Source organism: Labrus mixtus, chromosome 2, assembly GCF_963584025.1.
Source record: "Labrus mixtus chromosome 2, fLabMix1.1, whole genome shotgun sequence".
Lineage (NCBI taxonomy): Eukaryota > Metazoa > Chordata > Actinopteri > Labriformes > Labridae > Labrus > Labrus mixtus.
Window position 1 is genome coordinate 28,594,109 of NC_083613.1, and position 26,742 is coordinate 28,620,850.

The 26,742-nt window shown below is 41.5% G+C and overlaps 2 protein-coding genes across 3 annotated transcripts in view; one reads left to right on the forward strand and one right to left on the reverse strand.

The window, feature by feature from the left end:
- Positions 1-7,552: 7,552 nt before the first annotated feature.
- Positions 7,553-26,742, reverse strand: part of LOC132991770 (histidine-rich glycoprotein-like) — a 393,411-nt gene continuing 374,221 nt past the window's right edge. The window contains exon 2 of the mRNA XM_061060642.1: positions 7,553-9,128. Coding sequence (XP_060916625.1) covers positions 7,736-8,662 — 927 coding nt within the window. The 5' untranslated portion in view covers positions 8,663-9,128 and the 3' untranslated portion in view covers positions 7,553-7,735. The remainder of the gene's footprint in view (positions 9,129-26,742) is intronic.
- plppr2b (phospholipid phosphatase related 2b) overlaps positions 13,343-26,742 on the forward strand; it is a 46,689-nt gene continuing 33,289 nt past the window's right edge. The window contains exon 1 of one of the 2 annotated variants that reach the window (XM_061060282.1): positions 13,343-13,450. In XM_061060282.1, coding sequence (XP_060916265.1) covers positions 13,376-13,450 — 75 coding nt within the window. In that variant the 5' untranslated portion in view covers positions 13,343-13,375. The remainder of the gene's footprint in view (positions 13,451-26,742) is intronic. The other variant, XM_061060277.1, reaches the window with a different exon arrangement.

A 26,742-nucleotide genomic window follows, 5' to 3' on the forward strand; every position in this document is an offset into this window, starting at 1 on the left:
AAGCCTGCAGACAGCTTTCCTCAAACGTAAAAGGTTTAAATGCTTTCTGCTTTCATATAACATCATGCCATCTACTGAATGAAAACCGTAAAGAGAGAAACATTAAAGCTACGGCATTTTTAACTTTGTAAATGCCCTTTCAGTATCTAAAAGTAAATCCAATGTTGTCAGAGAGGACCCTAAAAGTTAGCTTATTGCAAAATGTACTTTTCTATTTGTTCTCTAAAGGCCTAAAACAAGCTACTGTAGGTGTATTTGCACTTTTGCATCATATCTTATTAATTATTTTTCATTCGTCTGTCTTATTCAGTGCATGTTTGGGTGAAACTATTTGCTAAATGAAACTAAATTGCTTAAAGTCATGCAATGTTACTAAGATGTTATTTTAAAGAACTGAGGCAGCATGTGTAAGAAGGTTATTCTTTCTGGGAACTGCTGCATTAGCCTATAGCTCATGAATAAAAATCCTACCAGCAATGGGCTGAACTCCTACATGTAATGTGAAACATTTCTGTGAATGAAAGAGCGCCTCAGAATTGTAAAATCCCTTTCAGCTCAAATTATAGATCAACTTCCTGCCCTGACTTTTCACATGAAAGGGAATATAGGCGTGAAAAGGCTGGCTTTCATTTCAAATTTTTTTCGTTGCAGTCCCTTTTTGGTAATAGTTACAGCTGCTTGTTCAATTTTTCTTAGGAGTGTAATTAATCCCAGCCCTCAAATGAATGAAAACACCTTCTAGGGAAATAACACTGCAAGATAGCGGGGTATAAATGAAAACAGAATATTAGTAAGGCTACTTATAGTTTCCCTTCATTATGACATTTAACAGTTTTGGAAGTATTACATCTGTTTACATTCACTACTAGTCAAATCAGCTATCTTTGCCCTGTTTTGGCACATTTTGATGAAGTATTTTGTTTCCTAATTTGAAATTGGCAGATGACAAGTCGTGGATGATACTGCAGTGTTTGCTATGAAATGTGTCCATGGATGTTTTTTGACGCCTTCCCCCCTCTGTGATACAGGGTCATCGTGGGAATCCATTATAAATCCAAGATAGCAGCTGTGAGTATTAGCTCCAAACTTTTCAGTGCTGCCCACTCACTGGTTCGATGTGTGTCATATTCTGCAGGTAAGATTCCTTTGATTTAAAGGTCAGGTGAACTTCACACACTGCACACAACACATTCCTCTGTGAGTGCTTGGATGCAGGATTTTCAGTTTCAAATGTGAGTTTAGTCCCGTGTATGTTTGGCAATGGCATATTCTGTGGGAAGTTTCTGATTACATTTACTCATGCATATCTAAACCTCAGTTCATCTCATGTGGATTCAAGATAGGACCGGTGGATAAAATAATCTTGATACCGGATCGTAATTAATTAAAACGTGATAATGTTGACAACTTGCAACCTTTTCACCTATTATGGATACAGGAGATCCAAAAGTCTATCAAACAGCTTAAGCTGATGTTGTAACACCAGTCAGTCTGTATTTCCTGCTTGCACGTCATGCTTAGATAGATAGATAGATACTTTATTGATCCCGAGGGCAAATCAAATACCTACCTTTTTGCTGGCATAAAGCATTATTTGTGCTACTGTTAGAAAACGGATGACTTCAGGAAAAGTGGAAGAAAGAGTTAAATCAGTTCCATCTTAAAAGGTGAAAACCGTAGACTTTCTAAAACATTGACACGTCTTAGCAACATCACCCATTGGTTTCTGGAGAGATGCTTTGAATTCCAACGATGGCAGTGGCCATGTTGTAATTATTATCTCAACCTAACTTTCGATCAACCATAGTAACAGGAAAAGAGGTGGAGTTGTGGTGGGTTTTAAGCCTCCTATAGCAAGCGGCTACTATACACTGTTCTGTCAGCTCAGTCCACCCTTGATTATGCAAATGAACGGCCAATTTCCACATACTCCGTGCGCGCCGCGGCCTATCAGTGCCGCTGTGCTTTGTTCGCTCCCACTCTAGTCCACGCTCGTATATCCACAGCGACATGCCGTCTCTCGAAGCATTCCAGCAGTGCTCCGTTTCAAATACACGCCGCGTCTACTTTTCGACGGAGCCCGCTGCCATAACGCGTCAACCTGAGCGTGAGCAGAACGTTACAGGCACAAAATGAGACACGAGAACGCACAGAGCATCCGGTCAGTTTCAAATAAAGGAAAATATCACGACTCCAGATCGTATATCACTTTATCAACATTACGTCAAAACAGGTACCTAAGGAATGTGCTTTCTAATCTACTGTATCAGCTGAATTATAAATGATGATGCAGATTGTTATAGATTGTATTTGCATGTTGTTCAGAATCAGAAAAGGTAAAATGACCTTTATTAGCGATATATTCCTTTAAGTCATGATGCATACTCTGAGCCTGGACTGGGAAGACTAAAAGGTTTTGTTCACAAGCGACAGCAAGGACGGACCAAAGACACCATGTAACTATCATTTACTGTAGCTCCATAAGATGAAACTAGGCCAAGCTATTTTTATGTATATTTCATTATAGCTTACTCATATTTCATTAATACCACAATATACTTCAGGCTCATTTTCTCCTGATTAATTGCTTTTTTAGTATCCCAAAAATCTGGGATAAGAACCTCTGAAGTGCTGGTGTAACAACGTCTTCGGTGATGGTCGGTATTTAAGCCACATAAATTACAGTTTAGCTGACCCGTGCTGTATCTTCTTTATAATCCTATTTTTCTTATAATCTGATTAATTCTTTATTACTGAAATTCCCCAGAATGTCAATTTAAAGCAAGAATGTCCTTGGCTGTGATCCACAGCGATGGTGTATGAAACGAGCACATCCTCTGACTCGGCCTACTTCTGATTCCCCAAGACAAGAGTGAGTCCTCACATGAGGAGCCAGATAGTGGGAGCACACACACACAGGCTCATGTATCACACAGCTTTCCCTTTACAATATGGCAAAACAGTCCTGCAGTCTGTTGTGTGAATGTATGTGTGTGTGTCTTTGTGGGTAGGAGGTTTATTGTTAGCAACCTTTCCTCAACAATACAACGTGCACGTGCTTTTAGTTCATACATACCAGCACCTTCTCCTTTGTTTGCAGGTATGTGTGCCTGTATCTGCTTGTGTAGCACACTGTACAAAAGCACCATTTGTGTTTGTGCGCATAGTACACACTTCAAAAAAGGGGGAAACAACACCTGTGATTGCTATTGTGAGGTTTATTTTCAGTGTGAGGTTTTGTGTGTTTTTTCAGCATCATATTGTGAGCATATTGTGTGTATGAAAGCCATTAACAGTACAGATGTTTGCGGACAAACAGCTTGGGTTGAACCAGCTGAACAGCACTTTGTGTAACCACGCAGCCACCCTAGGGCCATGTGAGTGAGTGTGAGAATACTTCATGTGTACTAACATGTATGAGGTAGTAAGATACGAATGCACAAAACTCTCCAGAACATTAAAGCTGGATTTTTGATTAAAAAAAAAAAAAAAAAAATCTCTTCATCATTACAATACTTACAAATGAAATTATTTTATAAGTTGATGTCAAGAAAAAATGTCAGAATAGAAACTACATATGGATGCTCATGGTTAGGGTAAGATCTAAAAGCCTTTCTTAAACCTCAATAACCATTTTGTGGTCCTTCTGGCAGAAATAGAAACATGTGACACTGCGCTCATATGTAATCTCAAGTTACTTTGATGTGTTGGAACTTGTTAATCGATGCCTATACTTTTCTAACATGTTCTCATCTGAGGAAATGCAATCGCTTTACCGCACCGCTTCAACATCTTAAACAGACAGCAAAGGAAGTGTGTGTTATTCAAAAGCACATCTTTGGTTTCACGCGAGGTCGGCCCTGCTCCTCTGCCGCGCCTCGACCGCCACCTTTTGTGGACATTTACAATCCTTCAGCCTGGGTCATTAAGACCAGTTTCTCTGAACGTCTGATACAACCGAGGTGGGTTTATTTTACAGCTACTAAACTGAGACCGCGACTAAGTTTTGGCAATGAGAACATGTAGATTTTACACATATAGCATTCTCCAGCTACGCTATCTGTCTGCCTGTCGACATTGGCTTGGTACATACAGTTGTAGTTTACTCTTTACACTAAAGATTAAAACAGATCCTGACCCTGAGGAGTGCTGTGGAAGTGGAACAAAGCAGTCTAGATTTTGGAGTAAAAGGGGCTCAATGATGTTTCAACATTTATCAAAAACACTCAATTGCGGCTTCAATACCCTTTTCTAAACTCTACAAGCAGGCTTGTGATCCTCTTATTGATTACATAAACTTTTAGGTTAGGTTAACACACATAGACGTCTGTGCAAGATTTAGTTAATGGATCACACAGATTCAAGTGTGAGTTACTGGTCTGTGGCAGAAGGGGATCTTTAGATGCGAGTTGGACACATCACATGCCAAACAGCAAGTCCAACATTTGGTGCTGAGATACAGGACACCGTATTAACTTGGATGTTGATCATAAGATGCAGAATTGTCCAATATAGATGTAATTCCCAGGGATCCTGTGCTTAAAGGAGTGTGTTAAATAGGCCATAAAGAGAGGACAGATTTACCCTGTGTGTGTGTGTGTGTGTGTGTGTGTGTGTGTGTGTGCACTTGTGTGTCCGTCTCAGTGCTGGTGCATGCCAACCTCTGTGTACCTGCTCTACTTACAGAGCTCTGCAGCATCTTACCTGGCCTGTTTTGCCCTTGACTTCAACAGCTGCTCTCGTTTTTTTTTTTTTTTTTACATTGTCATCATGGGTGATGCTACCTACCTTTACCATGTCTTTTACCTCTCTCTAAAAGACCTCTCAGCTAAATCTAAAAGTACCAGATGCATCATGTCAGATGCTACTGAAAGCTGCTCACTGAAAGTAAAGTGACTTGGTGGATAATATACAGTAGATGTCCTTGGGGAGGCTGTAAAAGACATCATATTAATAGCGTCACTGAAATCTACTGCAGTTGTTTCCGTGTCCTCAGAGCAACCAGGTACAGCTATTACATAAAAAAAAAAAACTTTTACCCCTGGAAAATGCTCACTTCTGATTAACATTTAAAGCACTACCTTTTACCGTGAATTGCTTCACGCTATTAAAGACATCCAATAGAGTTAGGCTTGAGAGGACTTTAAGGGTTTATTCAAGTGGCAGTGAGCATGATAATGAAACAAAGGAGAGGAAAGAATAACCCAGGCGCTAACTTGTTCAAAATGATACCTATTCTCACCGTGATGGGAACTCATCCTTATTCAAGGACATTAACTCAGGCATTTAATCTGAGGTTTTGCCGTCTTGAGTTTTTCTGTACTCAACTTCTGCACCCTGAACTATTTCTCCTGCAGACAGCATTAGGTAAGGTTAGTTACATCCGCAGTGTTTCATTCATTTCATCCAGGTTTGGCAACTCAGTAGTCCGTGACCAGGTCCAGTTTTAAGTGGCACTTGTTCCTTCCACAGTGTGTGTGCACTATTTAATGTGTGCGTGTTTGGTGTGTATTTCTGACTATACCACGTTTCCTCACTTGTCAACCCACTCTGAATGCAGTGTGTTGCCATGGGAACTATGACATCCGTGACACCACATGGTTTTTCGCCATCATTCTTGGGGGGGCGGGGGGAGGGGGGGGGGGGGGGGGGGGGACACTTTACTGTGAGTGGTCTGGGGTCCCTTTTCCTGCTGTGAGTGATTTGTTTGAGTGCAGTCAGTGGGCGGGAGGCTTTTAGAAGGCTGTTCACTCACACATTTGCCTAAAAAAGTCTTCTTAAGAAATAATTTTGGGATGGGGAAAGGATGAGAGATAACACAGATTTTCTTTTTGCGCCGATTGTTCAGAGATCTCGTTTCTCTAAATGGCACACTGCCTGAACACTTTACTATGATTGCGCCACTTGAACTAGATTTCAATGGGAGAGGAATTTCACTATCTTGGTTGATTTGATATCACCTGATTGTACATTGTTGGGTGAATTATGGGAGGAATAAGGTAGACTAGGTTGCAATAAGAGGTTTTATACTCCAACTCCAACTTACTCCATGTAGAGATGCCCTTGGGCAAGACACCTGACATGGCGTTGTCTTTGCAATGAGTGTGAATGTGCGGGAGAAAAATTGCATTTTCTCCAAATAACTATTAAATTCAGTTATACAGCCTAAACCGACTCTCACCCATGACTCTGCCTTTCCTGTCCTCTTCTCCCATCTTTCCAAGACTCTTATCTATTTTTTAATTTTCTGGTTTTTTTTTGGTTTTTTTTAATCTTTGCTGTCCTTTTTTGTTGTGTAGCATTGGCTCTTTTTTCACTTTTACTTTTTTTGTTTACTTTTCAATAGGGCTACAGCAAGTCCAGATCTGTGTGGCAGCACCTGGGGGACATGCACGCTGTCCATCTGGGTCATTGTAGCATGTCGAAAACATGAACAAACTCACATCACCACACAGGTATGCACATGTACAGAAACACACTCACTGTCTTTGTGTTTGTCCTCGGGGGAGACGGACAATTTGTGGATTGGCAAACTCATACCATTATGCAGAATACACAAATGCCCATACACATTCAAAAAAGCTGCTGGTGAGCTTTCACCTGGGGGCCTCTGACCCACATAGGAACATGTGCAGGACACGTTCCCATTTTCTGCTTGGCAATGCATCATTAACTCATAGTGTACTGTGGCAGAGGGCTGAGCTGGGATTTGAACCCAGCTAACCTAAGCTCACTTTGTCATTATTGGCAGCCCAGATGAGTAAAGACACACAAATACACAAAACCCTGACGCTTCACCTTCACAATACTCGTGTCTTTTTGTACACCTGCTTCGCCTTTAGTGTTCTCATGAATGCTCACATGGAAAAACATTTGAAAAAATACCACAGACAGAAACCTTTGCCCCACGGTGTCCACCAGTATCAAAGTGTTTTCCAGGGGTATTAAAGTGCACAGTGTCTACCATTTAAGCCCCTGTACTGCCTCAGCCTCTGACACACACACACACACACACACACACACACACACACACACACACACACACAGAGTCCCTCCTCTCTCTCTCTCTCTCTCTCTCTCTCTCTCTTTCAGGCACATGATGGTTCTTTTCTGCTCCACTCCAGCTGTCTCATTCTCTTATTCCCTCTTCCCACTCTCTGTTTTTTCCTCCTCCTCTTCAGCTCCCATTCTATTTCTCTCACATACATTCATGCAGATGCTCACTCTCTCACTCTCTCTCTCTCTCTTCCTCTTTCTCTTCTACCTTCTCTTCTTCTCCGCGCATCCACAGTCAGCTGTGGTCGAGCAGCCTCCCTCAGCAGCCTGTGGATCCCTTCACTTGATTAATTATCCTTGAAGTGCCGTTGAAGATCATCATATTTAGCTTAGCGACCCAGCGGCAGAGTGCAGACAGATATAGACTCGGCTGGCTGGAGGCTGGCAGTGTGGCAAGCTCTCTCTATCGCTCTCTATTCACACTCAGTGCCGCGGGGCTTCTCAGTGGCGGAAGTGAGGGGCTGGTTTTTTGCCGTGAAAGAGACGTGAAGGGGCAAAGAGAAAGAGGCAAGGCTGGGACCAGAAAGCAAGCGAGGAATGGAAGTCTGTTGCAGGAGCAAACCCTCGTAGAGACGGAGAATCGGAGGAGGCAGCAGTCACTGTGCAGCAGCAGCAACACACAGATTTAAGGTGAGAGTTTTTAACACCAGTTACTGCTCTGCTGTTTCTTCTGCTTCTTTTAGGGAACATGTTGCTTCTTAATGTGTGTGTGTGTGTGTGTGTGTGTGTGTGTGTGTGTGTGTGTGTGTGTGTGTGTGCGTGAGTGTATGTGTGTGTGTGTGTGTGTGTGTCTGCATGAGTGTGTGTGTGTGTGTGTGTGTGTGTCTGCGTGAGTGTATGTGTGTGTGTGTGTGTGTCTGCATGAGTGTGAGTGTGTGTGTGTGTGTGTGTGTGTGTGTGTGTGTGTGTGTGTGTGTGTGTGTGTGTGTGTGTGTGTGTGTCTGCGTGAGTGTGTGTGTGTGTGTGTGTGCGTGAGTGTATGTGTGTGTGTGTGTGTGTCTGCATGAGTGTGAGTGTGTGTGTGTGTGTGTGTGTGTGTCTGCGTGAGTGTGTGTGTGTGTGCGTGAGTGTATGTGTGTGTGTGTCTGCATGAGTGTGAGTGTGTGTGTGTGTGTCTGCATGAGTGTGAGTGTGTGTGTGTGTGTGTGTGTGTGTGTGTGTGTGTGTGTGTGTGTGTGTGTGCGTGAGTGTATGTGTGTGTGTGTGTGTGTCTGCATGAGTGTGAGTGTGTGTGTGTGTGTGTGTGTGTGTGTGTGTGTGTGTATGTGTGTGTGTGTGTGTGTGTGTCTGCATGAGTGTGAGTGTGAGTGTGTGTGTGTGTGTGTGTGTGTGTGTGTGTGTGTGTGTGTGTGTGTGTGTGCGTGAGTGTGTGTGTGTGTGCGTGAGTGTATGTGTGTGTGTGTGTCTGCATGAGTGTGAGTGTGTGTGTGTGTGTGTGTCTGCATGAGTGTGAGTGAGTGTGTGTGTGTGTGTGTGTGTGTGTGTGTGTGTGTGTGTGTGTGTGTGTGTGTGTGTGTGTCTGTCTGTGTGTCTGTCTGTGTGTCTGCGTGAGTGTGTGAGTGTGTGTGTGTGTGTGACTGTCATATTGCATCTCTATGACCCACATTGATGAACCTGAGGTGCAGCACAGAATGGATTCTATGCTTTCTCAATTTAATTAGATTTAATTTAAATGATTAAGATTAAATACAATTCAACCCTAAATCATTCAAAATGATGTATTTGCATGAAAGTTTCAAAAACAATGATTCCGAAGCATCAAAATACAATTTGTCCAAGTATTTGGACACTACACGACAACTGTAATGTCAAACACAAACCTTACATACTTAAACTATGATTGTGTGTTTAAATATATAAATACGATGTAGCCGGTATGTGTTTGTTTGTGAGTGTGTGATCTGTGTGTACTGATAAATGGTTTATTTCTCTGTCTATCCTTATTTGTCCCCTATTAACACACACACACACACACACACACACACACACACACACACACACACACACACACACACACACACACACACACACACACACACACACACACACACACACACACACACGAACATCAGCTGTGCAGCACTTGTTGGACTGACATCGAAGTTGACGTCTAATGAATACTGGGATGATGGTCGCTGTGTGTTGGCTTTTTGTGCGCGCTGTGTGTGTGTGTTTGTGCGACTGCCAGTGAGATGAAGAGTGGGTCTTTTGTTGCCGCGGTGCCACTGTGAAGCTTAAGGATGAAAATCACAGTGAGCGACACGGACAGCCACACAAGAGACGATCAGTCATGCCAACCCTTCTGCCTGCTTTGCTTCTTAGATGGAAACATAAAGAAAGAGCTAAAAGCTGTATTTCTAGCACACAACCCGTCTCTGTGTGTTTGTGTGTGTATACACGTATATTTACAAACCGCGTAGCTTCAGCTTCAACTTGTACAACCTGTTCTGTCTTTACTTTAGATCAATGAAAGCGTTTTCATCACTGTGAGCCCTTAAAGCTGCAGCCGAGCTCAACTGGTAGAACCTTGTACTTATATTGTAACAGTGGGATAATACTGCGATTGTGCTTCCCAAGAGGCACAGGCGAGCGATAGTGAAGAAAGAGGAGTGAAAACGAGAATATGAACCGCTGCATGAATAATTAACACATTTAAACACAGTGGGTGTAGTTTGTACTGTTCCCTGGATGTGTGTGTGTCACAAAGCTCAACATTGCACAGTACATATAGAAATGTATTGTATGTTTTGCCTTCACAAAGAAATATTGAATTAAATAGTTGGACATTTCAACCATTTGGGGCCATGAAAATGTCTTATGTGTCTAATAATAGAGGACTGTGATGATAAATCTGTAACGTGGAACAAAAACTGCCAAGAGGGACTTTAACGCTGGATAATTGAAGTTCAAGTTTGTGGACGCTGTGACAGCACCTGAGGAGATTTTCCCCCTCCAAATCCTGCAAGTTTAAATGGGATTGACTGTTATAAAACACTTTCTTAGTCTGTGGGTTGTTTGCAGATTGGGCAATCTTAGGATAAAGGATATCTGAGCTTAAACACAATAACTGAGAACTCAACATGTTGTTGGTGCTGCAGCGTGTTCGTCTTTAAAAGCAGTTTTCAGTGTGAAGAAACTGTTCAAAATTAAAGAAGCTTTTATGAATTTGGATTTCTGGGCACATGACATCTGAACAGTTATAAATGCATGCACTGAAGCTCTCTTTTAAACATGTCAAAAACATATTTCCTTTTGTATTCTCATCACAAATAACAAGTTGGTGTATTTTCAGTGCAAATCTTTCATCTCTTCATTTTTTATTTCTGCTCTAAAAAGTGAGTTGAGATATAGATAAATAATGAGCTTTTCTTTAAACGTAACATTTCCTGCTGCACTATAGAAAAAGGATGCATTCAAACGTGCGAAGTTTCCTCCTCCCCTCTCGCCAAAAAACGGCCATTGATTGGAGAAAGGGCTGACACAGCAGCACAGATTTCCCCTCAGCAATAAAGACAGCGAGATAATTGTTGTCAAGCCGATGAGCCACCAGGCTCAATATCTGAGAGGAGAACCAATTGGTCGTTGAATTAATACAACTATAAGAAAGACTGCTGAGGGCTTTTGCTTTATGATTGATAAAATCATAATTTCGGGCTCCAGACTTCTTAGAAAAATTGAGTTTGCTGTTCGAGCCAAAAAGAATTGAATAGACTCTGTAGCTCGAGTGAAGTCATTTGCATGCTCAAAGCCTGGAGCACCGCATGTGTTTTTCAAACTTTCCTCAGCAACCTCATCCTCTGTTTCTTCTTTTTATTTCTCACTTAAGGGACCAAACTTGTTTTGTTTTTTTCTTCATCTTCTACCTGTTTTCCTCCCAAATTGCTATAGTTTCCCGTTGCTGAGTCAGCTAGCTTTCACCCCACCCTCTTTTCTTCAGAAGAGTCTCCAAACGTCTGCATCATGACTTTGTGTCTCTCTTATCTCTTTCTGTCAGGCTTTTGTTTTTTGATCATCGCTCCTCTTTTTCCACTCTACTTCTCCTCCTTTCAACCTCATTTCCCCTCCATCTGACACTTTTGATTACCTCCTCGTCCTGAAGTGTGTGTGTGTGTACCTGTATGTGTGCATATTTGATGTATCATGTATTGTGGGTATTTCTGCATCTGTATGGGTGGGGGAGTTTGTGTGTGGTGTATATATTAGTGTGGGTGTATAAAAATAGATGTAATGTTCTCTGCTGCCAGAGGATAATAGGTTTCTTTTTTTGCCCTCAGACATGGTTATGTGTTAAATTGACAACATGAAGAACATGTAATGTATGTTAATTCAGGAAATGATCAGGATGGCATGTGACAAGTGCTTGGTATAAAAAGAAATGATTATATCCTCTATGTGCCACATCTGCAACAGATAAAAAAAAAACCTCTCTTGCAGTGGTGGAAGATGCATCGAGACATTTTCTTAGGAATACTATTTTGGAAAGTTAAGTTACTGTTTAAAAAACATAATTTGTATATGATGGCAAAATATAAGTTAGCAGTAAAAGAAACCACGATGTAAAATGTCGTGTTTAAGAATTCATTAGTGGACTATTTAGTCGTGCATTTGTGTGAGGTGAACCTATTTTATGTACATCTGGGTTCATAATAATACTGTTCCTCAGAATTAATCCATTTGAATATTTAGAATGGTTTATTCAGTTCTTGAAGCTTGCACCTGCTCTGTCGGATATTTAAAGTGGATAGTGGATAGTGTGACATATAAAGGGGACATAGCAAGCAGAAACCTCTGGTGTGAAAAATGAAACCAGCTCCAAAAGCCAAGGAATCCCCATTGTGTCCCACATTTAGGCTTTATACAGCCTGGTTAAAAAAGAGGGGTCAATAGTTCATTTCTGTATTGTAAAAAAAAACAGTTTTGAGTGTGATTTAAAAGAAAAAATCTGTTTGCGATTATATAAAGGCTAAGAGCTGCCATTAGGTGCCCGACTGATTTGACAGTCAGGCACGTTGTAGGCTAAAAACCCGCTTCAACTCCACCTCTGTGTCTGACACTAGATTGACTGAAAGTTAGGTATAGTCAGATATACCGCCTCCAAAGACTCATGTTAATACATTCATGTTTAATACATTCTATGGGAAATGGAGAACGTGTTAACATGAGAGTCCTTGAGTTAATCCTTAGATACATTTCAACACAAACACTCACTCAGTATGTCATAGTCTCTGTCATTGGCCGTATATAAGACATCTATTCTAGTCTTGCACTGAATGCACTTAAAGTAATCACATGGAGTCATCTCATGTAGAATGTAGGCCCACACACAGCTGTTTACCTGCATCACCTGGCAGATAGGACATACTTATTTGTGTTCAGCGTGTGATTTTTTTTTAGGGCGCACTCACACTACCGTGCCCAAGCAAACTTCACCCTCAGTGTCTAGTTCCTTTGACGACTGTCTTGCAAACTAAGCTTCATGATCACGTAAAGCCATGCATGTGTTTTATCATGACGTTATGTGCAAGAGGTAACCGTGCCCCGGCCCGGTTAGTCCTGGAGCAGGTGAGTGCAGGCCAGTGGGGGAAGGGGGGGAAGGGAGGGGGGCAGTCGTGCTGCAGCACAGTACAGGACAGATGGGCCTAGCGTGAGTGTGCCCTTGGAAGTTTTTCAAAGCTTGTAGGTATTTTGAGAAAAATGCTAAACATGATCAAGACTCTAACTTTCAGGTCTTCTTTGGCTGTGAGTCAGCAGACCCTGAAACCTTCACCCTAAGATTTACTCTAAGCCTGGAAGTGAATAAAAAAGAGACTGCTGCTGTAGTTGCTCTCTGGGGTCAGCTGAAACTGAGACGATTGTTTTGGATTCAATTAAGCCAGTGAACAATTACAAAGTGAGTCAAATTTGGAAATAAAGGTCCCATTCAGGTGTCTTTCCTTACCAATAAGTCAGACCCAATCCTACCCGCAGCCAGTTTACAGAAATGTCAGCCCATACTGAATACATTGTTGAGTATTGAGAAAATCTGCAAATTGTAAAGCATTAGAAATGTTAGATAATGGTCAAAAATACATTAACTTTCATTCACACTTCAGCAGCTCTGCATGTGTGTTTGTACCTGTGCTTTAATAATTCTTAAAGATGTCTGAAGAAGTTCTGTATTTGCAATTTCAGCTTTTGCAAAAAAAAACAAAGTTGTTTGTTCTCCTGCAGAAGTCGCTCAATCTTTTCACACAAACACATGCATAAGTAAACTAAAGCCTTGCATCAACCTTTGACCACACAGATGATTGGCGGTCAGCTGACAGCACCGAGGAGGCCGATGAGGACCCTTTCTGAAGACTCAAGCCTGCAGAAGACCAGTACCTACATCGTGCCCTGCTTCCTCATGGTGGAGGTGAGTCTTGGGTCATATTCTGCTGCAAACAAAGGGAACAAAATCAGGCTCTGTGGTCACTTCCTGTGCTCGTCATACTACATTTTGAGCCTGATCTGACCTGAATGTTGTTGGTCGTGCGTACAACGCTATGTGTCTTGCTTTGGAAGTTTTGATCCTGCTACTGAAGGCGGTTGTAGTGCAGCTAACTTAACCTTAATCTAGAATGTAAAATCGAAAAACTTTGCCAACACTGTGGGCGACAAGCTGCGTAAATGCTGCCTGGATGTACATGAAAGTGGGTAAAAATAAAGAACAAGCTATAAACTCTCCAGGTGGGAATTATGAGTCACCCAGAACAAACTGATGGACACATGAAAGCACATTCTACAGTCTTCTCCCTCTCCTCGTCCACTCCTCCCACATCTCTTCCTGCCATCATTTCACGTTTCTCACGGCAGATTAACAACAAACAATGTCAGCTGGGAAATGTTGTGAATTAGCCCCGTTTTCAATTCACTGGCTCCCAGAAGAAGTGATTGATTGAATCCTCACAAACGTGTAATTACCCTCAGTTCATCAAACCGCTCTGTGATAACATTCAGAGGGAGGTATTCTCTCCCCGCAACGGCCTTCTCATGTGACCTTTTTGCTCATAATCTCCTCGATTCCTTTCCTTCCGCTCCCCTACTCTTCCCATGACTTTTCTTCTCTCGCTGTAATCCCTAAATGACCTGCTGGAGTGCTCATGGCCTCAGCTGCATTTCTTAATTAATTGGCCTAATTAAGAAAGGAAACCCAATTAGCCCGCGCCACTGCCAACACGCTCCAAGCCTGCAGGTCTGCAGAGATGCAACGAGCGCTGCAGACTGAACTGAATTCGCTGTTTTTCATGCATTCAAATTCAGCCTTCGCTTTTGAGTTCACCCTTAAAAAAACCCAACATATTTCATGTTGTACAAGCCAGAAAGTTGAATGTTAAAAACAGCTAAAATTGTTGAGTCAAATGGTGCTGTAGAGCAGTGGCTAGATAAGTCAAAAATTCTGGTTTTGTAACAGTTGGCTTTAGGCAAACAGTAGACTTTAAGAAAGTTATGGACATTTGTTTGTCCCAGCGGCTCAGGCAAACTTAAGTAAACACACTTTTAAAAAAAAAATGTTTTTCTCGTTCAGGGTTAGCATGTTTTTTTTTTCATGTTTTTAAAGTTTCTTCTGCGAACACTGTTTAGCAAGTGGCGTCTCTCTTAAGTGCACCTGCAGTAGCACCTCTTACATAGTCTGAATCTCCTGAAGGATTTTCTTCAACCTCGCTCTTCTTCTCTTCCTTTGTGCTCATTCACTCATTCACAGCGTCCTCCTGAGATTGTGCTGTATTTTTTTTTTCTTCATCTGCTACTTGTACCTCATCCAACACATGTACCGCACCCTCTCCATCACACCTCGGTTACCGCTGCATCTCTTTTAAAGCACAAATATCCCTCAATCCCTGCAGGTTTACACACATCTTTGTCGTCCTTTCTTACTGTCTTTCATTGTTCTCTTGAATTGGCTCGTTCTAATCATCCTCTTGAGGACTTATTATAATCATTTCCCAGCTTTCTAATTTAAAAAAAAAAAAAAAAAAGTGTGCCTATAATATCTCAAGGCCTATATCTGTCAGTGCTTCTCCTCCTCTTCCTCCAGTATTCTCTTTGACGGTCTCTTAAGCACTGCCCAGTCACTCCTTTCATGCAGATCCTCTACATCATCCTCTCCAGCATTCGTTCCCTTGAGTAATTGCATCTTTTGCACCATGGATCTCTCCATATTCCCCTTTTACTTGTAAAGCCTCATCTCCTCCTCCCACTCAAAAAGCCTTTCTGCCGTTGCAAAGACCACCATTCTTTAAATTTTCCCTCTACGCTTCTCTCCGGCTTCATGTTTCCTCTTGGGTCCCCATCATTTCTTCTTTCACTTTTTTTTAATTTTTTTTATTTCTCCTCATTTCTGGTCACCTCTTCCTCGATTCTCCTCTCTCTCGCAATGCCCTCGGGCTCACCTCATATCACAGACACAAGAAGGGTGTCATGAACACCTCCACTCCTGGGGAGAGGGTGTTCTTTTCCACTGTTTCTTTCCCATTTTGTCACCTTATTTGCCTTGGTCTTTGGATGTGCAGCTATTGTTTTTATTCTGTTCCAGCACAGCCAGAGGTGGGCTGATGCAAATCCAATTTGACTTGAATCACCACATATGCCCCCTGAATGAATCTGTGTACATTGCTTCAGTTTAATAAAGGGCATTTCTAAATGAATTCCCCCCCCCCCTTCCTCTGTCTGTGTTCTTACTGGAGCAGCTTGCTGTAGCATAGCTCCCCCCGGAGGGCACTCACTCCTTTGTTGTTACATTAGCATCTCATTAGCCATTTCTTCTCAATTCAAACACTCTGTCTTTTTACTGTGCCAGTGTAGCTTGTGATCTAGAGGCTGAGTCTAGCTCTCGCTGTACCTCACAGTTAAACTCTCTGTGTCTCACTGTCTGGTTCCTCTTCATGTATCACCGCTTTAATCCAAAATCAGTTTCTTATTCATGTTTCCAATTCATAAAGTTGTACTTGAGTTTTGGACGATTAAGAAAGAAACGGTTGGAGAAACACTGATTATTGATATTTAGGTATCTAGGTCTCACATCACATTCTCTGACGTTCTTTTTGTTAACCTTTATCTAACCAGGTAATTATTCCATTGAGATCAAGATCTCTTTAAAACAATAAGTTAAGAGCAGACAACAATTACAATGTGCATATCCGTTCGCAAATAAAGTGGAGTCCTCCTGATCACAGATTACAATTTTTTTTTAAATGCGCTGTCCAATGGTCTTCAATTTGTCTTTAAGATAGATTGAAAAGTGAATGGGTATCTGGCAGTTTCAGGTCACTTGTTATCTTTCACTTCCCTTCCTCACCTACCTCACTTCCTTTAATTCACCTCCTGGTTTCTCCTTTCCTCTCCTTTCCCTTGATTGGTTGTTGGTTGTCTGTCACTCGTTAGTTACATTGAACTCACCTGATCACTGCTTATTTTAAAAACGCACTCACTTTTATTGACCTTCACATGATTTTTACCCCCTTTATTAAACCTTTGACTTGGTTACAAACCTTGTAAACATTAACAGTAAGTTTCCTAGCTGGATTCATGATACCTGACCCGTTGCCCGTGGTGATATTCACCCAATAAATGCACCCTTTGATATTATTTCAACAATGTCCCAGATTTGGATCAATAAAGTACATTGAACTATCTTTAAGGCTGATACATTATATGCAGTACACATTTCAAAATGCCTTATACCCAATATAATAATTTAGGAAGTTTTGGTTTATTTGTATGACAATGGCCTTTGTCTTCCTTCTGTGTCAGCCCTGCTGTCAGTTCATCCCCTCTCTATTCTCAAGACTCGTTTACCATCTCTAACTTTCATTAATTCATCGCTCTTTCCCTAATCTTCCATTTTCCAGTTTCTTCCATCAACCTACTTCCTCCTGTCTCTGCTAGTCATCCTTTCCCGTTTCATCGACATTTCACTTTGAGTTCAAGCCTTTTCAGTTCATTTCGGAATGGGCAATTTCACAAAAATTTCACTTGTAGCTGCATGGTGCAGAAACAACATGACGGAGAGCAGATAAGTCGTCCTCTGTTCTCCGTGGATGTCTCGCTCCTCTCTCTTGTTTTGGCTCCGCGTTGCTGCCGTCTCCGCTGTCACACTGTGAACGCCACACAAGAGACCGGTCTGGTACTGAACAGAGAACACAGCTTCAAAGGACCCTCTTTAAAAAGTCATTTTGATACCACTGATTCCTGACTGGATTCAGACACTGGCTGGATGGGAGGAGTGTTACGAGTCAGCGTGAGCCGGGCCTGCTGTGAAAATCTGTACTGAAGCAGAGATTCAAAGTACTTGGAGAGGACTACAAGTGGACTCTTTGAGTGGATCTCAATGAGCAGACATCTTGCAGACAGTGACGAGTTGTGTGGTATGAGCTGCAATAATAATAAAACGTGATCACCATTACTGTTAACTGTAATTGGACACTGTAGCGACTAAACCATTGCACCCAGCCTGTCCTATGTGTGTTTTTTGCTGTTGTTGGTCAAAGTAGCAAATCTTTCTCCTCTCCTCTCCTTCCTCCTCATGCCTCGTTTGCTGCGTCCTCCTGTGGCACAGTGAGCTCTGTAAAGTACACGGACTGCTGAGCATGGGGCCGCGTAATGTTTCAGGTCTACGGCCCATGCTGCCTCTGATGACACTCTTGTTGGTGCATGTCCGCCCTCATCTCTTATTTTCTCTTCGCTTCCCTGTGTATGACCTTGTTTGTGCCTGCTCAGGAGCTTCTGCCACATCAGTTATATTTCTCTTGACTTACATTTTTGGTTTGTGAATAAAATGTAATGCACACTGTAGGTGTTTTGTCTCATTATAAATGTCTACTAATTAGCAACAGCAAGGAACTGTGAAGGAAGCGTAATTCTTTCTTTTCATCGTACTGAGTCATGGCTTCAATAATCAGGCAAACACCTAAAATCTGATATTTAATATATATGCAAAACATGCACTCATACATTTCATTTCCCTACTGTACCCATTCTTTTAATACAGCATTCCTGAAATGAAGCAAAAGTGACATTAAAGTGTGTTTACAGGGTGGTGCTACTGCATACTATGGGGTGGGTGGGGGGGGAAGTCGTGCAGTGCTTATTAGTGCTCCAGCAAGACAGCAAAAATTGTGAAAAGAAAAAAAAAAGAAGTTTGCACACCACACCTGTGATCCAAACCTCATGAGACAGTTGAGTGGGCGACAGATCGCTTTTTGAACAATACATTTTTCATCTTTCCTTGAGTCCATTTTAACATTTTGTGTTGATCTGTTGGTTTGGCGTCCGAAGTGTTTTGAACAAATTTCTGGTAAATATTGTTAAAGTATAATGCCAAAAGATCATTTTCATTGACTTGAATGATCTTGGCCATATTTAGAGTCACTCAGACAACAGGGCCGTACCGGACGACACTGACCACCCTCTTCATGTTGAGTTAAGACTTCTGCCAATAGGGGGGGGGGGCCAAATCAAACTTATTGCCATTACACTTATATATTATATATTTTGAACTGTTAGACTTTGTGTCTCATATCTCACTGCTTATCTATTATAATGTCATCAATTGAATTTGTTAATGTCTTTGTGGATTTTTCCATGATGTGTTTAGCTTGTGCACACTTCTGTTACTGGCCATATTGCCACTTGGGAACAATAAAACATTTCTGATCCGATCAAATGAGCCACTAGTCAATGCCAAAGTAGCCTGTGCTAGCGCTTAATTGTGCTTTAGTATGGTGCGTTCCAATTCACAACTCCTTCGTGCGAATGTGATTGGAGAGGGGTTGGAGGTGTGCCGCTGGAGGAGAGCAAAATAGTGGAGGTGTGGCCAAACAGAAGTTTGTTTTGGTTCAATGCCGGTGCTAAAGGGCGACATCTACTGGATCAAAAAGGCGCACATTCTTCCTTTAAAGCACAAAATGCAGTTTTTCTATCATTGAAACTCTAAAGCACTCCTTATAAAAGTGAAATTTCCCCTGATTTAGTTGATATTGCTTCCAAATGTAACCACACCTGCGGCTCTACTACATGTCATATCACTAGTTAATAAGTCTGAAAAGTTCCTTATTGTTTGTCTTGAATGATGTGCCTTACTGCGCAGCATACAGTAACAAAGCTTTTTAAATTATTTAAAAAAGCATTATCCGTAAAATCACAATCCAAAAAGACAGTCACGTTCAATGTCATCTATTCAGCCACATCAATTAAATATAAAAACCTACTTCTAGAAGATCAGCTATAACTACATGATAGTGGTTGCTGATCATAGGATTTTTAGTTCCGGATTTTCCAAGAACAGCAACCTCAGTAAATCTTGATTTGCTTGCAGACAGTGTGTCTGTTACTGTCTATCCACGTCCATTTTTCACTGCTCTTTATGTGTGAAGGCAGCCGAGCACATGTTGCTCTGACAGTGAAAAGTAGTCTGAATGTATCAGACCTACTGTTCCTCTCTGCATGTGCTCATAGTTCACCCATACTCCCTGCTGGGTTTGACACCGCCTCGGTACATCTTCTACCTCCCTGCGACACCTTTCGATGTGTTTACTAACTTCTAAACAAGTTTGTGCCAAGACCTCCCAAAACGAACTATTTCACAAATATCCAAACATGAAATACACTCACTTTGGATGTCTGGATGTAGAAGCAGCTCAGCTTCTAAATGATGTGGACCCTTTATGCCATTTTCTCTTGTACAACTAAGTATTGAATTTATATTTATATATAGCATTTTATATATAGCATTTTATACACCATCAACATGTGTAATAATCAGGTGAAGGAAACCAAAAAAAGTGGGTGAGCAATGTAATAGTTTTTAACTCTTCCCTGAACACATTTCCTCTTTCTTTTCATTCTCCATCATTAATTTTCTTGCTCATTTGATAAAAAAAATGCTCACAGACTTTCTTTTCATGAGCCCAATTTCTCTTCAACCCACACACACACACACACACACACACACACACACACACACACACACACACACACACACTCCCACTCTCTGCCACAAAGACACACTAACAGCTCATTCTCATATTATTCGCTCCCAGCTCGTTTCCCCCTCATTATCTCTGAGACTCCATGAATAGCAGCTGCCCGCCTGTCTGCTGTGCTGGGATTTCTCAGCACTATGGGTGGATGTTTGAAACACTTGTTAGCTGCCTGCTACCCACCTGTTATTACCTGAGGGGGGAGGGGAGAACCGACAGACCCTGTATATCACTGTATAGGCTCATACCGTCTCTGAGCATGGAATATAGTAACTGCATATCTAGAGCAGCTCGCAGGCCAAATTATCCCTTCAGAAATAGAAATACAAGACCCCTGCTGCTGGAGTAAGACTTGAGCTTGCTTGAGATTTAAACTTGTCCCCCAGTTTTTGGTTTCTTTCTGGTCTACATGCAATTATGGGATTCATAAATGCAGGCTGATTACAGCTGCATGCTGCTCTCATCGAGGTCAGCCAAATAAATTGCACCAGAGGAATCTTGTTCCAAATTCAAGATATTCACAATTTATGAAATTGGCGTCCTTTCCAGCTCCGGGACAGATCGCATCAAAGTCAAACTTGTTAGTCAAATTATTCCCTTTCCTACGCTGGAAAAATTACACAGATATTTAAAAGATGCATCCTTATTTTGTTCCTGGTTTAATTTCATGAATCAGTGTTATCTCTTGTTTGTTTCAGGAAAATATAGAGCTTTGGATCCATTAATTGCATTGCAGGTTTTTTTTTTGGTTTTTTTTTCTTCAGGGAGCATGCATCTGCTTCTATTCTTCTTGTAAAATGCGGGGGCACGCCTGCTTGCTTTAGGACTGGGGATTTTGTAGAATTATGTGATTGCTGTTGCTGCAAAGAGAGGGAGAAGTTGAGCGTAAGTGGGGATGGATGGAGCGAGTTATACAGGGAGCCAGATACTGTCGATGTAGAGAGACAAAGTGAGCATGAGAGCGAGCAGATACAGAGAGTTTTTGACAGCGTGGATGATTGAGAGACGTGGCAGTAAATGCAGCATGAAGGTGTGTGTGGAGGGCGGGGGGGGCAGAAAGAGCATGGGTTTGGAAATGATTGAGGGAAGATGTTATGTGACAGATAATTGAAGGGGGGGGGGGTGAGTTTAAGATAAACAGGGCATGGTGATTTAAAAATCAGAGAAACAAAAGTGGTGGGAGAAGGGGGAAAAGAGGGAGGGCATGATGCTGTGTGAAAAGATGAATGCCTGCTTTGATCCTCTTCCCCTCCCTTGTTCCCTCTTTTGTATTTTACCTTTCTCTCCACTTCACCTTTCTCATATATCCTCATTTACTCTCTCGCCCCCTCGCCCCTGTTGTTTTCTCTCTTTTTTTTTTCCTGCTGCCTTCCTCCGTTTTATTTCCCAGCGGCACACTCAGCCCTGCCCTGTGATATACTAATGTCTCATTTACTGTTTTATCCATCTGTTTATCTTCCTCCGCTGCTTCTCCCAGTCCTCTCTTTAAGGCTTTACCTCCTCCGGCTTGTCCACTCTTTTTTTTTCTATCAGCCGCTTCATATATCTTGCGTTCGTCTTTCTCATTGTGTTGTAATACAATCTGGCGACACCAGGCGGCAGTCAAGGCCACTCATTTGCTCGTTGTCAGTGTTGATGTGATGAGACGCCCTTGTAGGAGTTTTTTTTTTTTTTTTTTTGGCTTTTTGCTCAGTCATTTACATGTGATGTATGCAGATGAGCCTGTGAGTGGAGAGATGGTGTCCCAATGTGCCTTTGTGTGTGTGTGTGTGTTTTTTTTTTAATGAGGGGTCGTTTCCGGGACTCTGGCAGTTTGTGTTAGTGTGTAATGTATATGTGTTTGTGCTCTAAAACCCGACCCTCTTTGATTTAAAAAAAACCAAAAACTCCACAGTTGTTAAATATTCACCGCCTCTTATCCTGCGACTTATAAATAATGTGACCTAATCTGGAAACCAAATCACACAAAAAGGATGAGGAGGCTGCTGCAGCCTGTTTCATGCACGTGTACTCAGCATTTATAGCAGGACACTTTAAAATCTCTGAAACCCTCTGGACACCACTAAAAAAAGTGATGCTGTTAAAGATGCTTTAACTGTTTATTTCTCCAGATTAATGTTTTCTTATTTGTCCGATGAGCACACTTTAGAGCAGATATGCAATGAACTAAAATATGGTCAGATATCTTTGTGTTCTCACGTTTGGCAACATTAAAGTCCTCCATTCATAAGCAGTAAATACTCTAAACTTTGTTAGCATGTATACATTTATAATCTCTTACTATTAGGTGGCGCATGGTGTAAGAACAGCAAACAAATGAAGAAGAAATTGAGTATTACATTTAATATTGAGGAATCAGTATCTAGTTGGAAGCAGGATAAGGTGACGGTCATGAGAGAGAAATGTTCAGAGCCTCGATATAACAGTGAAGCTGTATACTACACTACAAAAAAGTAAGCCTCTAGCATGCAGCGCTTCAGAGATATTTATGACACAGGTAACTATAGGCAGACCTGGTGATCAATATTTTGATAATCAAAGAATCTAATTCTGGGCTGTACATGTCAAAGTCGGAGTGGGAAATGGTGTAATTGCTCAAATTTGTGGAAAAGCCGCAGTGATTGGCCAAAATTGCAAGCTCACAAGATATGTGCAGGGATTGATTGATTGATTGATTGATTGATTGAATGGGTTAGTAAGACTCATTCATGCAACAGTTTGCACTCATTCAAAAACAGATCAGACATTTGAGAAAGCAGCATGTCTCCCGGGCAGCGTGACTTTCATTTACCCGCAGCAGGGTGCTTTCGTCTCCACACCAGCCTCCATACAAACACCTTCACCGCCTGTAAACACGTTTGACTATCAGTTGACTTTTCCGCCATCTGGCCGCTCTGCATACGCCAAGAGGAGACGTGAACCGCTTGTGCCAGCTCACAATTTGCCCTCAGGAGACACTAAAGATGCCCCTATCTATTTGCCCTACCCAAAGAACACTATAAGTGTCACATTTTATTTCCTCATGTGTGGTTAATGGACTTTTTTTTTACCTGCAGGAGATTCTCCTCTGTGTACTGGCACGTCAATGCCACACTTTTACTCCCTTTGAAGTGAATAGGTATGAGCATTAATCCCTAATTCCTCAGCCTGATACGTCTTTTAAGTTGACTGGGAAAGCCAAAAAGGGGTCGTCATGAAAAATGAATATTCTTTATTTTATAAACTCTGGGTTCATCCTACGGCTAAACGAATGCCGACTGACTTTAGTAAATCAAACCAGGTTTCTTTGCATAACATATGATCCCACATTTGTCAACCCTGTTGGTAAAAAACACCAAGATTTTTAATTTATGAGTTGCAAGAATACCAGATCTGAATCATTAATCATACCGCTTTCCAACTGTGCTGTGATATGATAACTCTTGTTTAAAGGGGGGGGGGAAATCATACTACAGGCATTGTCCATTTACAAATTGTGTACATTTAAATATCGGCGCCAGAGTGTCCAAAATGTAGTACTTTTAGTCAGTCTTGTTTTTCACACTACATCTGAATGTGAACAGGGATGTTTGTGAAGGAGTGGGAGGTTGAGATCTGTGAGCCTTTGATCCCCGATTGCAAGTTGAGCCTTCAGAAATACACAGCAGCTTTCCTTTCTTCATTCATGAAAAATACGCTTCTGACGATTTGATAACATACAGTGTGTGTGTGTGTGTGTGTGTGTGTGTGTGTGTGTGTGTGTGTGTGTGCGTGCGTGTGGACAGAAGCCGTTGTCTTTAAATTGTTTGACCTGTGAACTATTGGATCCAAAATGAAAAGAAGAGAGTGCGAGGTTTGTAAAAGAAGAGGAGGCAGACATTAGTTAGTGTGCGTTGATGCAGTGATGAAGGCCAATATTTTCCCCGAGCTTCAACTGGGCACAGGTCGTTTCTTTTCCGTGGGACAGTAACAGCAACATCAGTCACATCAGCTTCTTGATTCAGTGTTTGAATTAGAGCTATAATATCTAATCGGAATACTCTTTCTTACTAGACTACTTTCTCTGTATTGAAGAAGCCACAAAGCCCTGTCCCAGGTGAGGTGACATTAGTGACAAAGTGACACACAGTCTTGGGTGGGTGGGTCGGTGGACAGGATCAACAAAATCACCAAACACTAATCAACAATTTATTTCAACCAAACATTATTGTTCCAAAACCTTAATCATGTGTTTACTATTCTTACTATGTTAATGAATCGTTTTATGAAGTTGTCATGTTGAGTCTTTCTACAAACGTCACACTTTTTTAAAACCCAAACAGTAACAAGAATCGTCACATTTTAGTTGGAATAAAAAGATAAAAGATATATTTATTTGTTATTTATTATATTTGGTTGTCATTGCAGATTTATTTTATGGTTGTGGTTTTATGTTTTGCCAATTGTTCTAGACAATTTTTTCCCCCGTTGGTGCTTTTCTCTTCAATCTGTCCCTATTCTTCTTCCTGCATCTCCCTCTATCCCATGTTCAAGCCTGGTGAAGTTTCAGCAGATGGCTGTTCATCATGAGTCGGGTTTTCTGCACCCTAAAGGAAGTTTATTCTTGCCCCTGTAACTTTGCTGAATGTTGCTAAGTGGTCATGATGGATTAACGTTGGGTCTTTGTAATGTAGCAATGAGTAAGGTCTCTTACCTGCTCTTTTGTCATATTCAATAACAACAAAAAGCAGGTAAAATACCATACTCTTTAAGTGTCCTGAGATAACATGTGTTGTGAGTTGACAGTTAGCATTAAGCTCAGAGGTAATTATTAATGCTCCCAGGAATGCTGGAAAAATAAAAGTACAAGAAGGGCAGCACAAGTTGGATTTAAATAAAACTTTTGGAAACGTAGCAGAAATAGTTTTGGGATATTCTTCTTCTACAGATGCACCAAACAAACTCATTGGTTTAGCTTTTTTTTATTTTGGGGGTGTGGGGATGGAACAGGAAAAGAGCTTGAAAGGGTCAGGCTGTAAGTCACACAGGGTCACAGACGGATGGAGGCTAATGGTTTATCCCAGAAGACAGTAAAAAAATACAGCTCCATATAACTTCCAAAAAAACACCCCATGGTGAGACTTTAAAGGTAATTTATTTGATCCAAAAGGTTTAAGGTCAGAGGCTTTTTGGGAAAGTAAATAGGAGATTAAAATGCACCCAGCCATGAAAAAAAGCTTTTCAGTGCAATTCAGAGTGTGTACCTTAACTGACTGACAAACACTTCAAAGTTTGCTGCCATGTGACGATGCTGAGGAAGCAGTCTGCATTTGGATGACTCATATGACAGAGTGCTTTGGATCGGCGCTGACCCTCCTCAGTGGTTTCATACTGTACATGCACAGGATGCTTTGAGGACAGTGTTCATTTTAGTAAATATTCCAAGGTGACTTGTGCAGGATGTGTACCTCTGCTCATTAGAAACCATCCTTTTTGAGCTGCTTTGACCTTTATTAATATTCAGACAATATTCTAACTGCGGCTGCAGAACGAATAGGAAGTTGCTTATTTGTTCATGTACGCCGGTAGGTAGATGAAATGTCGTTTAAACAGCTCGAAGCCTGGATTCAATTGGGGCAATTTTTAGTCTTAATGGGGCGTTCGATGTCTCAATTTGCTGGGAGTTTTGTATTTTAGTCACACTGATTTTTTTACTGAGATAATCTTGTCCCAGATTTAATATTTTTCAACTCTTTCTCCAGTCTTCTAAAACACTTTTTTAGCACTCATGCTTGTACAGAAGAATCTCAGTCTGACTGAACAGTCAATAATCAGACAGTTTTATTTTTCATGTAGGTGCAGAATGACAAGCATAATCTCCCAGGGAGGCCTTGTACTGCTGTCTTCAAATATTTGTATGAAGTTTGATGAGTGTTTTTGTAGTCTCTGTCTGTCTGTCTGTCTGTCTGTCTCTCTCTCTCTCTCTCTCTCTGTCTCTCTCTCTCTGTCTCTCCCTCTCTCTCTCTCTCTCCCTCTCTCTCTCTCTTCCTCCCACCTTACTACACCTCCCTCCCTCCCTTACGCCTCGCAGCGAGAAGAGAGAGCTGGACCGTGGAGAGAAATGTGCAACACAGTTTGGCTGCCGGTGTCAGAGTTCCTCCTCAGACATGGGAATTCACCCACATGCCTACAGACGCATTCAAAAACACTGTGCACATGGGAGCACACAAACACACACACACACACACACACACACACACACACACACACACACACACACACACACACGCCCACTCATACAAAGCTCATGTAGATGTGAACAAACATGGTGCGGCTTGATGTTTGTTCACCACATTTTAACCACAGACTGGAGGTGTTTGCACAGATTGCTAGCATGTTTTCATATATGTGTGCATGTTCTTGTGCAGGTTTCTTTGCCCCTCATGACTCTGTTTTTAAGGGCCTCAGGACATGTGTGCTGTCATTGAATGCACCATCTCTCTTGTATGAGACAAACAGACAGAAATAGACTATGATCGCATATCGCCACTGGATCATAAAGATCAATTATGTTATTTTCCAGTTCATCATAGTAAGATATTTTAACTTGAGAGCGTGCACATTAGCAGATCCATCAGTTGAGCAGCGTGTATAATCTAAGGAGTTAGAATTAGGTCATCCTCTCTCTCTCTCTCCCATGTTCATTGTGGCTCTTCAATGCTTAATAAAG